Source organism: Enhydra lutris, unplaced genomic scaffold (assembly GCF_002288905.1).
Source record: "Enhydra lutris kenyoni isolate GAN:26980312 unplaced genomic scaffold, ASM228890v2 scaffoldscaffold14, whole genome shotgun sequence".
Classification (NCBI taxonomy): domain Eukaryota; kingdom Metazoa; phylum Chordata; class Mammalia; order Carnivora; family Mustelidae; genus Enhydra; species Enhydra lutris.
In genome coordinates, this window is record NW_019154098.1 from 5,018,855 (window position 1) to 5,030,907 (window position 12,053).

At 53.1% G+C, this 12,053-nt stretch overlaps 1 protein-coding gene across 1 annotated transcript in view; it reads left to right on the forward strand.

Annotated features, from left to right (window-relative positions):
• The window catches only part of LOC111146687 (family with sequence similarity 135 member B), a 172,383-nt gene that overhangs the window by 130,303 nt on the left and 30,027 nt on the right, over positions 1-12,053 (forward strand). Inside the window, exons 7-8 of the mRNA XM_022502346.1 lie at positions 3,050-3,203; positions 4,061-4,110. Of these exons, the coding sequence (XP_022358054.1) occupies positions 3,050-3,203; positions 4,061-4,110 (204 nt within the window). The remainder of the gene's footprint in view (positions 1-3,049; positions 3,204-4,060; positions 4,111-12,053) is intronic.

Sequence of the window (12,053 nt, forward strand, 5' to 3'; positions counted from 1 at the left end):
CTGCTGTTTGTGGGCTGGGCCCTGGCCTGGAGCTTCCCATCGTGAGTTCAAGCTCAGCCTGGTGTTCTGCAGGTCTGGTGTGAGGCCTGCATGTCATTGAGCGGGGAGGCGAGGGGAGGGCGGTGCTCGACGCTCCTTTCGTCCTGTGGGGAGATTGTGCTTTTCCCGCTGCCCCGAGCAAGGCCCGTGGGAGTGTGTGGGCTGTTCCCTGCTGGCCCACGCTGGCTGCCCCCGGAGGTCTTGCACACTTTCTGCAGCAGCTCGCTCACTTTCAGAGAGTTGTGCTGTCGACTCTTATACGAAACACGCTTTGTTTTGTTGATAATAATCTCAAGCCATGCGTGTCTTTCAGGATTTCTCCTGAGGTTACTGTCTTGACTTCGTATTACCTCAATAACCACATTGAACCAATGCTATGGAAATTCCCCAAAGATTACCTTATGTGTCTCTTGAGAAAAATCCACGTGATGTTGGTATCTAGTTTTATTTTTCATTGTTTTATTTAGATTCAGTTGGGCCAAACTTGTAGTACAACATCAGTTTCAGATATAACGTTCAGTCATTTGTCAGTTAATATGACACCCAGTCTTGTCACATCTAGTTTTAAAAGTCCGAGTTAATATCAGACTCCCAAGATCCCTTGCTTTCACTGGGTCCCAAAGCCTTTTGCATCGGAGGCATCGGTGACAAGAAAATTCCGTTGTGAGCAGGTGGCAGGACCAGGAAGCAGGAGGCTCAGGGCCGCTTAAAGCAATCAGATTGGGGGTTCCTAGCTCCTCGATCTGATGCCTTTGTTAATCCCGTCTGCTTTCATTTCTGCCTACTTACAGCTACTGAAGGCCCTTCAGGACTTAAATTTATGCCTCAGTCAAAGCAGACAGGCCTGGTGGCACATCTGTCCTCCACCAGGCCTGGTCTCCAGGGCTCCTGTACACGCTGCGAAGGGACTGGCCCCGTTTAGCACCTGAACTGGAGAATCGCTTCTTTTGCAGGCAAAGCAGGATGGCCTTGTACACAAGTCATTTGATTCTTTGACCCACAGTCTTTTGATCTATGAAACAGAAATTGGAGTTCTTACCACTTACTATTTGATCTAATCAGAAAGAGCTTTTGGGGCATGATTAGGGACAAAAGCAAGGAACAGAGCCGTCCAGAGCATTTTCCAGCTCGTGAGAGTGTCTCTGTGTGTGTTTCCAGGACACACATTCATATATTAAGTGCACGTAAGACATCGATGCCCATACTCCTATGGGAGTATTCTAGAAGGATCCACAAGAAATTAATGGACTCTGAGGAATGAGGCACTTTATGTTGTGTTTCCTTTGGTAATATTGAGCTTTTTGCCATATGCATATTCTCATTTTGAAAGTCAGAAGGAGAGCATCTGCTCTGAATGCTGTTTGTTGAACACCAGACAAGGTCAAGGTAATGGGAGTACGTAGACGCTTCGTGAACAGTGATGTAGGTCTGGGGAGTCCCCCACACACACCCTGCCATGCACAGCTCTGCTCGTCCTTCTACAACTGCACTGACTTCTGTTCCTAACATATTAGGAAGGATGAGAAATGCAGGTTTCAGGGGAGTCCCCGGGGAGTGGAGGGTCCACTGAGGGTCTCTCAGTGGCTGTGGTGGTGAATGCCCCTCCCCTCCTCAGACCTGAGACATTCATTCCCTCACATGCCGAGGTTGTTGGTGGCCAGCGGCAATCGACCAAGCCTCTTCCTGGAGATTGCTCTGAGAGCACTGCTGACCAAGGTCACACCTCCTCCCGGGGTAACCCACGCTCATTAATGGTCAGTGCATAGGTGCAGAAACCCGGCCTCTCCTCCAAGGCCACCGGTCCCTGCAGCTCCTGAGCTCCCCGTGGGATGGACTGAGGTCTCTGCTGTGCAGCATGACAGTGTCTTCTTTTTAAGGACCTGACTTAGGACCATCTCAGACCTAGGTGACCCCTGCATCACGCTTTCCTGATGTGTAGCACCCTGCGTGACCCACCCATCATGACGCCATGATTAGCACAAGTACAACACACCCATGACCGTCCACACTTGTGGCACCATGGGGACTTCAGATGACATATAGATGGCCATTGACCTCTAATAGACCTGTCCTGCCCCTGTGGACCAACTCAGTCCTCTCTGATGGCAGCAAACAAGGAGACCAAATGGGGCAGGAGCCTGCCACATCACCAGCCCAGGAGAACGCAGAGGGGGGAATTGTACCAGCTTCCCATGTGGAGTTTCCTGTGTCAGGAAGGGCAGAGCTTCAGGGGATCATGAAGAGCCATTGGCTTCCTCCCCTCATGGCTGCATGAGCTGTAGATGGACAGGCAGGGCCCACATCCTTGGAATTCTCCAGCCCAGGACCAGCACCCTCTTCCTCTGCTGCCTAGGCCCCTCCCTGAGGGCTTCCTTTCTCTGCTCCCAAAACCAATCTGTTCTGAAATTCACCCCAAGACGTCATATCTTCTCCTCTGCTGGGTCTGGGTCTCCAGGTGCACTGTGGACTTGGCCACCTTTCCTTCATCGCACAAACCTCATTTGGGTCCAACATCTGCAAGCAGATGCACCTGACGCCATACCCTTGCGTTCAGTCTCTCGCCACATGCACTGTGGTCACCGAGTAGCTCACCTCACCTTTTACAGCTGTACGTCCTCCTACCTCTTGGCATTACCTGCCGCTCACCTACCCCCTGCGAGGGTCTCTACAAAGCCTTTCTGTCCCTGCGAGAGGACACCCTCATGCCCGTCCCCATCTTCTGCGGCCAGGGAATGAGAGCTTGTGAGCGGGTCCCCCGAGGCTGTCCCAGACCTTCCAGGTCGGTGCCATCCTCCTCCTTCTCATTGGTATTATTACTCTGAATATTGCTCTTGTTAATATTTTAACATAAACACATAAGACAGAGGCTCGGCTGATGGCAGGATTTTCCCCACACGGAGAGGTGGGGGAGGGACTCGAGTTCTCTCTCCCCTGGGATTGCGAACCCCGACTGCTGTTCTCAGGGATGCCCATGGGGCGGCCCTCGCATCGGTGTCCGTCCCACCCACAGGGGAGCTTCTACGTGCCGTCCGAGAACTGCATGCAACGCGCACACTGGTGGCATCGGGAGCTGTGCTGCCTGCTCCTGCGCGCCCACGGGGGACTCCGCGCCTACTTCCTGGCCATCATGCGGGACATCCCGGAGCTGCCGCACGTGGAGCTGGGTAAGGGGCTGCGCCCAGGGCACGCCTCAAGCTGGCGGCCCACCTGCCCGCTTTGGGGCCAGATTTGAGAAAGCCTGTGATTCTGTCAGCATCCCAGTGATGGGTGCCATCCCAGGTATGTTTTCTGTGTGTTACCTCGTTCCCGCAGGAGGGAGTTTTGGGCGCGTGTGCGTATGCGGGAAGAAAAGGCGGGAGCACCCTGAGGCCCGTGCACTCATGCGTTCATTCCCCCAGCAGGCATTTACTGAACACCTGCTGCACGTCTGCCACTCTTGTGCACAACGACAAGTTGCTTGGGAAGGGAAAATAGTTACAAGATTGCAACTGACAAGAGTGGAAAACCCTAAAGAATATACATATATTCTATGTATACTCTTCATCTATTCACAAATACATGCTTGTATATATCTTTTATACATATTATATATATATGTATATATATATATATATATATATATATATATATATATATATATATTTAATCTGCATGATTCTAGAAACCTTTTAGCAGCCATCATCTGTGCGTGCACATACCTGCAAAAACACAAAAGAATGTGGGTCCTGTTTGAGCCACACAAAGTGCTGTGTGAATGTGGGGGCCTTCTGTTCCTCAGAAAAGCATCCGTGAGATGATGCTGACCATTATCTAGTGTGGGGCCACGTGGCCCCAGATCAGGCTTACCCTTCTTGTAAATATGACCCCTTTAGGAAGTTAGACTAGAAAGGAGGCGAGTCCTCGGGAGCTGTTTCTTTCTGTGACTTTAAGGCCCACTTGAACGTATGCTTCTTTAGTGCAGTTAGCAACCGCAGCATTTCAGCACGTGCCCATTTTATCGTGCTTCTTTTTTTCTTCCTAGAGTCCCTTGCTGTGGAGGAAACGCTCTCTCAGCTGTGCTCAGAGCTACAGGTAATTAAAAAAATTCACCCTGTGGGAGGACAGGGTGGGTGTGACGCAGGACCAGTGTAGGTCCCAGCTTGATGTAGGAAACAGAGATGAAAGCACAGGGCGTGTCAGCTCACGCCAGACCTGAAACTGAAGAGATACTCCGCCGCTCTGTGTTATTCTTCCTTATTAAGTATCCACTAGACCCCTCTTGTATGTCTAGCTCTCCGCTACATGTTCTGGAAGAAATAAACAGGTTCACAGGTCTCTGTCCCTGGAGCTGACGCTACATTTATTTATTACTCATCCATTTAACAAAATGTATTGACTACCAGCCCTGTGCGTCCCCTGGAGGGAGATGGAGACCTTGCACCTGTGCCCGGACGGCCTTGGCCATGGCAGGAGACTAGCAGTGCGATGACGCCGATGAAAGAAACCGTAGCGTGCGTCTGCTAGAAATTCATGGAGCCTCTATAAAGAATATGTGCTTAAATAGATGCTTGGCAAATGCATGCTGCTCTTATTTGCAGTCTCTGAAACATTCTCCCATCCCGCTGCGTGGATGGTCTGGGTGGGTTGTGCACACCCTCCTTTATATAGCGAGAGGCGAATGAAGATGGAAACCAGTGTGACAGTCAGGCTTGGTGACACTGCTCGTCAGTGCCAGCCGCTGGACTCAGAAGACCGTCTCGTCGTGAAGTGACATCGTCTCACACCAGGGTTTTCCACCCTTGCTGCACAGTGGCAACACATTTGGGACTTTTAAGTGCCCCAAATGTACTTCAGCCTGGGTCCCATCTACACCAGGTGAGACAGCATATTGGGGAATGGAGCGCAGGCATTTGTACTCAGTGAATCTGCCCCGCTGGATCGAAACCACAGCGAGATACCAGCTCGCACCTGTTAGAGTGGCTGTTACCAAAAAAACGAGAGACATCCAGTGCTGGTGAGGATGTGGGGGAAAGGGAATGCTCACGCACCGTTGCCGGGAGTGGAAACTGGAGCCACCACTGTGGGAGATGGTATGGAGGCTCTTCCGACATTTAAAAATACAACCACCCGATGGTCCAGCAGTTTCGCTACTTGAGTACGTATCTGAGGAAATGAGATCACTGTCTTGAAGAGATGTCTTCATCCGCGTGTTCGCTGCGGTGCATTCACGATAGCCAAGGCACGGGAACGACCTGGGCATGGATAATGCCCAGGATAATGGATAAAGAAAATGTGGCGTATCTGTACAGTGGACTACTCCTCGGCCATAAGAAGAAGGAAATCCAGCCGTTTGCAACAACATGGATGGATCCTGAAGGCATCGTGCTAAGTGTAGTAAAGTCAGACAAAGACAGGTAACACATGATCTCCCTTACATGTGGAATAGAAGACAAATACGTAACTCATAGGAGCAGAGGACAGATCAGTGCTCGCCAGAGGGTGGGGAAGTGGGTGAGGTGGTCAAAAGGTACGAGCTTCCAGCTAGAAAAGGAAAGAGTTCTGGGAGCAGGACACGCAGTGGGGGACTAAAGTTAGCAATACCGTGCTGTGTGATTAAAAGTGACTAGGAGTATAGATCTTAAAAGTTCTCATCACAGGAAAACATTTTAAGTCTGGGACATGGTGGGTATGATAGTGAACCCTACTGTGGTGATCATTTCACAATAGATGCATTTATCAGGTCATGATGTCGTGCTCCTTAAAGGGACATAATGTTATATGACTAATGTTATATCTCAGTCAAACTGGGAGAAAAAAATGTAGAAAGAAGCTCCCCAGACCAGTATACTGTGCAGCCAGGGCTGAGAACCCCCACATTAGAGCTATAGTCAGGGAAACTCCGTGTTGCCGTGCACAGATGGCGGCCCAGTGGGAAGGCAGGGGCAGAGCAGGAGCCCAGTGCCTGGGTCGGGGAGGGTCTAGGGTGGAGGGGCCCTCTGAAGTGAGCCCTGAAGAAAGGGTGGGGTCCTCAAGGAGTCACATGACAGGCAGTGCTCCTGATAAAGGTGGGGACATGTGAGGGGCACAAGAATCCATCTGCAGAGTGTGGAAGGGGAACATACGGGCGGCGGAGGACTTGGATGCCAGTGCGTGGAGCATCCGCTCTCTAACCCCGCAGGCGGTGGAGGCCGTGCACTGCGTCCGGCTTAGCTGACCACAGGGCCGGATACTCCAGGAGCCGCAGCTCCCCCTTCTTCCCCAGGGGGCACCCAGGGCAGCGTTCCCTTGGAAAAGCCCACAGGCTTTGCCAGTTCAAGTCCAGCCTCTGCCCCTTCTGCACATTAACTGCAGGATCCCAGATGTGCGATTTAGGATCTCGGTGGCCTCGGAGTTCTCATATGTGTGTCGTGGCTGTTGTGAGGAGACCAGGAGAGCGCACACGAGAGGACCCTGTTGAGCTCATGGCTCATGGCTCACAGGTCTGCGGTGCAAAGCTGGCCTCACCCTCCGGGGCTGGCCTGGCTTAGGCCCAGTCCCTCCCAGCCTGGTTTTAGCTCAGCATCCCAAGGAGAAGCTGTTGCCTCCATAAGCCATCGACAATTGAGTTTTTGCAGTTGGAAGAAAAAACACTGTTAGTGGCTGTTACTCACCCCACCCACTGTCTCACCTGGTGCTCCCAGCGTGAGGAGCAGGCAGACATGGGGTGGCCTGTGGGTTCTCTCCTGGTTGCTGTGCCTCTCTCACTCAGGTTCCCAGAACCTTCTCTCTGAAACCCAGGAAGACAGGCTGGCCTGCGGTGCTCTCACCGGAGCCTCCCCACCTCCAGGACCAAGGACAGCCAGCACTAACCCAGTGCATGCTCTGGGCCAGGCGCAGGTTAAATGCTTGTCCTGTTGTCTCTCCTCCAGCCTCCCCATATCCATGGAGATTTCGCCTTTATGGAAGCACTTGGCTGGGGCACCCAGGGAGTGGTGGAGGGAAGCAGGGTGCACACCCCCAGACTGCACAGTGCCCAGGCCACTGCCTCAGTTTCCCGCTGTGCTGTACTCCTTAGGGCAGGCCGGGGGCTGCTTCCTGCTTCTTAGACCCCCCCTCAGTGGTGACTGGGTTGGGGGACTGTGCAAGGGATGGGGCGTCCTGATATGTTGCAAAAGTGGTCACGTGAGAGCCAGGGAGATGGGGCTTGAATTCCTTTCCTACTCACCATGTGACTTTGCACAAGTTGCTTAAGCTTTGCAGACCTTGATGTCTGTATCTGTAAAATGGGGATAAAATGGCTTGGTTTTTATTAAGTTCTTTTTCTCTGGCTACCGACTGGCTGCTGGTTTTATGGGCGTGGCGTGCGTTTCCCCATGGGATGGATAGGGCGGTTCTATGGAGGGAGGGATCCCGTTGTCCTCAGGTCAGGAAGAATCAGGGCTCACCTCGCAAAGGGTGGCGGAACAGGGCCCTCTGGCTTGTCACTTCCCTGGACATGAAGGGTTCCCGGTGCCATACTCGCCCCACGGGGAATGTGGTTAAAAGGCCGCGTTGCTCTTGTCTTCATGACCACATAGGGTTAGTGTTTCGGTGGGAACTACCGTAGAGAGTTGATTCATTTCCGCATGAAGGAGGGCCCTGGGTTAGGCCTCTGCAGAGACCCCTTCCCTTAGGGGCACACAGCCGAGGGGGTGACTCTTTCACTCTCCAACTTCCAGCACCTGGAAGCATTCCTTCTGGGAGCGGATGAATGCATTAATCCACAGAATGCTATATGCCACCAAAGGTGAGGAAGCCAGTGACCCCGCAGCAGCTGTCGTCACCCCAAGGCTATTGGTTCATGTGCAGAAGGGGCGGGAGTCGGCGTGCTCATCGCTGATCTGACCAGGCCCCGTGCATTGCTGCCCCATCGCGCCCCAAGGAGGAGAAGTGGCCAGAGTCCATGTGGGCCCCACAGAGCACTCCTGAGGATATGCGCTGGCTGCCCACATTGGACTGGTCATGTCCCCTCTGGGTGGCTGGTTTCCCACGTGTGGAGGGCCATTCTGAGGGGGAAATGAGCTCCCACATGTACACAGTCTCACTGTCCCAGTGCGCCTCGCTGGCCGGGGGAGGGGGGCTGCCGATGCGGACACAGACGTGTGCATGGCTATGGGGACCCAGGAGGACGTGTCACTGGCTCGCTCTGCGGGGCAGATGCTAGTGGACCCCAGAGGGCAGGCTGCTTGGGAGAGAAAGTCTCATCGCCTCCAGTAAGAGGCATTGGAGGCAGTGGTGGAGGCAAGGCTGGGGGAGCCCCAGTGGCGAGGCGCGCGTGTGCACCAGTGAGCAGGGCTCTTGGGGAGGCAGGGGGACACTGGGACTCTGAGGGGGGCCTGCGTGCCCTGCATGGTGCACAGCTTGGGCTCACCCCCAGGTGACAGGGATGTAGGTGGGACAGTGACAAGCTTGCTGGGAGTTTTGTGGCGGAGGAGTGTGCGTCTTGAGGCAGGAAAGGGCGGCTGATTCCATTTATAGCCCGAATAATGACAACGCCAGCTTCCACCTGCTGGATTCCGGCTCCCTCCTTCAGGCCTCCCAGCAGCCCTGAGAATACAAGGGACACACAGATGTGTCCCCATTCATTTTACCACAGTGGACTCTGAAGGGTGGCTTCCTTAAAACCTCTGAACCACCAAGGGCTGGGCTTGGGGGCTACTGCTGTTTTGATGATCTGGTCCCTATAGGGGCTCCAGTGAGAACTCAGGCCAGCAATGAATCTGTCTGAGATAGCTCGTGAAAAGCCCATGAACGGTTGCCTTCCTCCTCTGGCGCCGTCCCCCAAGCTACTGGGATACTGCCCCGGTTTTGAGTGATTGCGTAGCTACAGGCCTAATTTTGTACAGTGCAGTCAAATTAGCCCACTGATGCAGGGATACCGATGGGTGATGGGGAGGGAACCTGGGAGTGGGGCTGAGCTTCTGCCCACTCTATTGTTCGCTAAAGAGCTGCCCTGACGCTCACAGCGCTCACAGCGAAAGGAACAGAGCCCCCTCCCCAGCACCCACAAAGGGCGGTGCAAAACCCATCAAACTGTTGGAGGCAGGACATCGCCACCTAGTGGCCGGCCACACCATAGGGAAACTTCCATCTAAGGGGATAGATGATGGGGGGCTGGCTGAGTGGGGGTCTGCGTGGAAATGTTTGCGTGACTTAAAAGAAGTTGAAAACATAGAGTTTTGTAGTCATGGAGCAGTTTGCATGTATCTTTGTTCCAACTGAATCCTATAAACCCTTATTAAACACCTACTGTATGTCGGCCCCTTGCTCACTGCTGGGAATACAATGGAGACATGGTTCCCGGGACTAGGGGCCCCAGGAGGAGGAGGCTTGCTCAGAAGCTGCCAGTAGAGTCAGGGCTCGAGCGGGGGTTGTAAGGGGAGAGGTGCCCGGCTCTCCAGGAGGCTAACCTAGAAGGGGACAGAGTGTGCCCGGTGGCAGGGAAGGAGTGAACCAGGGAGCATGGTTAGAAGTGGATGAGAAGCACAGCACGGGTGGCCGAGCTGCATGGCTGAGCACTCCTCAGACAGCTTCACTTGAAAGAGCATCGGGTCCAGTTGTGTCCTCGTTCGCGTGAAGGGCTTCTCCTTGGTCCTGTGTGAGAAGCCCCTCCGTGCCCATCATCTGCAGTTACAAAGATGCCAGGCATCTGTGAGAGGCGAAGAGTCCTCTTGTGGCCTAATTAGAAGCTTCTTTAACCTTATCTGGAGCCATTTCTGTAATCAACGAGGGGAAAAACATCATTCTCCCAAGACACATTCAATGAGCAGCTTTGTTTTCTCCCCTTTAACTGGGGCGGCTGAGCTCAGAATTCACGCTGTGCTTGCTCGTTCCACTGCGGTGATGCTGGAGGAGCTGTGGGGGCCTGAGCGAGCAGCCCAGCGAGGGACGTCAGTTACTGAGGCCTGAGGTGTCTCTCTTTGATGCAGAGTCACCAGATTTCTCAATAAAGAGTTACCCAATCCCTACAACTCGTCCACCATCGTGTGGTTACTAGGAAAATGGAGAAGCTCAGAATGCAGGCAGGGGAGGGTTGTAGGAATGGTGTCTGGCCAGTGGTGCATTGAGAGTGGTGTGTGCAGGGTTAAATCGACTTCAAGGACAGGGAGGTTAGACTTACCCTTGGAGCAAAGTAGACATTTCTAAAGAATCTTCAGAGACCAGGGGGACTACACTGGCTCCTTAAACCATCCCCTGGTGGGGAGCAGACATGCCCAGGGTGGTGAAAAGAGGGAGAAGGGAGGCTGGAAGATGAAAGGAGAAGGACTTCCAAGGAAGCTGTGCAGTCTGGTCGGAGCCTGATACTTGGAAGGAGCTGGGTGCATCAAGGCCACAGTGAGCAAGTTGTGTGTCTGGGCAGGGCGTGCCAAAGGTAAGGCAGGCCACGGCATCAGGGGTGGAATGGAGCCAAGCACAGACACAGGTGTTTGGTGCTCATTAGCGAGGGTACCTGGTAAGGAGGGGCCAGTTCTGGTCCACCCAGAAACCTCGCATTCTAGCCTAGAGGTTTTCCAGGGGCTGACCATGTCCCCCACTCTCTCCAGCACGTTGCTCAGTTTTCTGCCTCTGAACACCTTTGGCCACAGACTGTAAGGCTGAACCAAGAGTGGGTAGTCCCAGTTTGACCCCTGCCTCCCAATAGAGCTGGTGCAGGAAGTGAGCCTTCCATCAGAAGGAAGCAGGACTGTTCTCCCACTTTGGAGCTGGTGTATCATCAAAGACTGACCTTTCCTCTTGGAAGAAGGAGCTCGGAGATGCCCCACTTGGTGGATGCCCTATACCTGGCAGCCAGTCCTTAATCATTAAATACCAGTCCCCAAGAACTAAAGAATCTTACCGGGTGCCACGTTCGTCCTTCCCTCTTTTTCTTCCTCTTAGATCGATGCCTCACTCTAGCCCACCTGCCTTCCTCTAGCATCAGCCTTTAGTACGAGAACAGCAAAAGGAATTCTACTTTTGTAAGCAAGACTTCAAACTTAATTTTCCTGTTATTACATCCAATAAGTGGCCATTTGCTTCGCATACCTGTTTTACTGATGAAGAAACTGAGACACGGAGCAGGGAAGGAGAGCAGAGATGGCTTTGAAATGGCTGGTGTTGTCTGTCCCCGATATGTCTTCCATGACAGAGAAACCCCCACTACTCCCCACTGTTAACTCACCTTCCTATTGCCTCTGCCCATGGAGGCTCCCTGCCAGCAGAGACTCTCCTTTACTCATCTTTGTGTCCCTGTTTATTCAAAACATGTGCCTGGGACATGGAAGGGCTTGTTACTAAATGGTGGGCTTACCACTCAGTGTCTGGCTTTGACACCTGTGTCCCTGCCACTCCTCTGAGACTTGATCTCCCCTCCAGAAGCAAAGTCAGCCCCATCCCCAGCAGATAACCTCCCAGTTCTAAACTGAAGCTATCCATAGCTTCCCCCCAGAGGCTCTAGGCCCTCTCTAGGCTGGCATCTTCCAAGTTGTAGTTCAGGCAACCCAAGATCCCCCCCTCCCGAAGCTATTTGGAGTGATGGTGGGAAGATGGTGGTATCACTATTGAGCACCACCCTCCCACTCCCCTCCTGCAAATCACCTAACTAGTTAGATGCTCGGTTTATAAACACATTAGCATCCCACAGGAAGGATTTTCAACACCTACAATGGAAAGGCAGTGTGGTGCTGTGGGTTTTTGGTTAGACAGCGGGACACCTGAACCCAGCTCTGTGTGGCCTTGGCAGGGCTGCTGAATCCCTCTGATTCTCATTTTGTTTTTTCTGTGACGTAATGTCCAGTAACTCTACTAAAGGGTAGCGGTGGGCATGAAATGGGGGGGGGGGGTTTACACACACAATGCTTAGCGTTCTACCTGCCATATAACAGCCCCAAAGACGTAGATACTGTCCTGATTGTAGAGGACTGAGCCCAGAGTGTAACGTGATGCAGAGTCCGGAGGAAGGAGAGACTCACTGACAGCAGGGAAGTCAGCAAAGGCTTCAGGAGGAAGCCTGCAGTAGCCTCACAGGGACGAGGTCC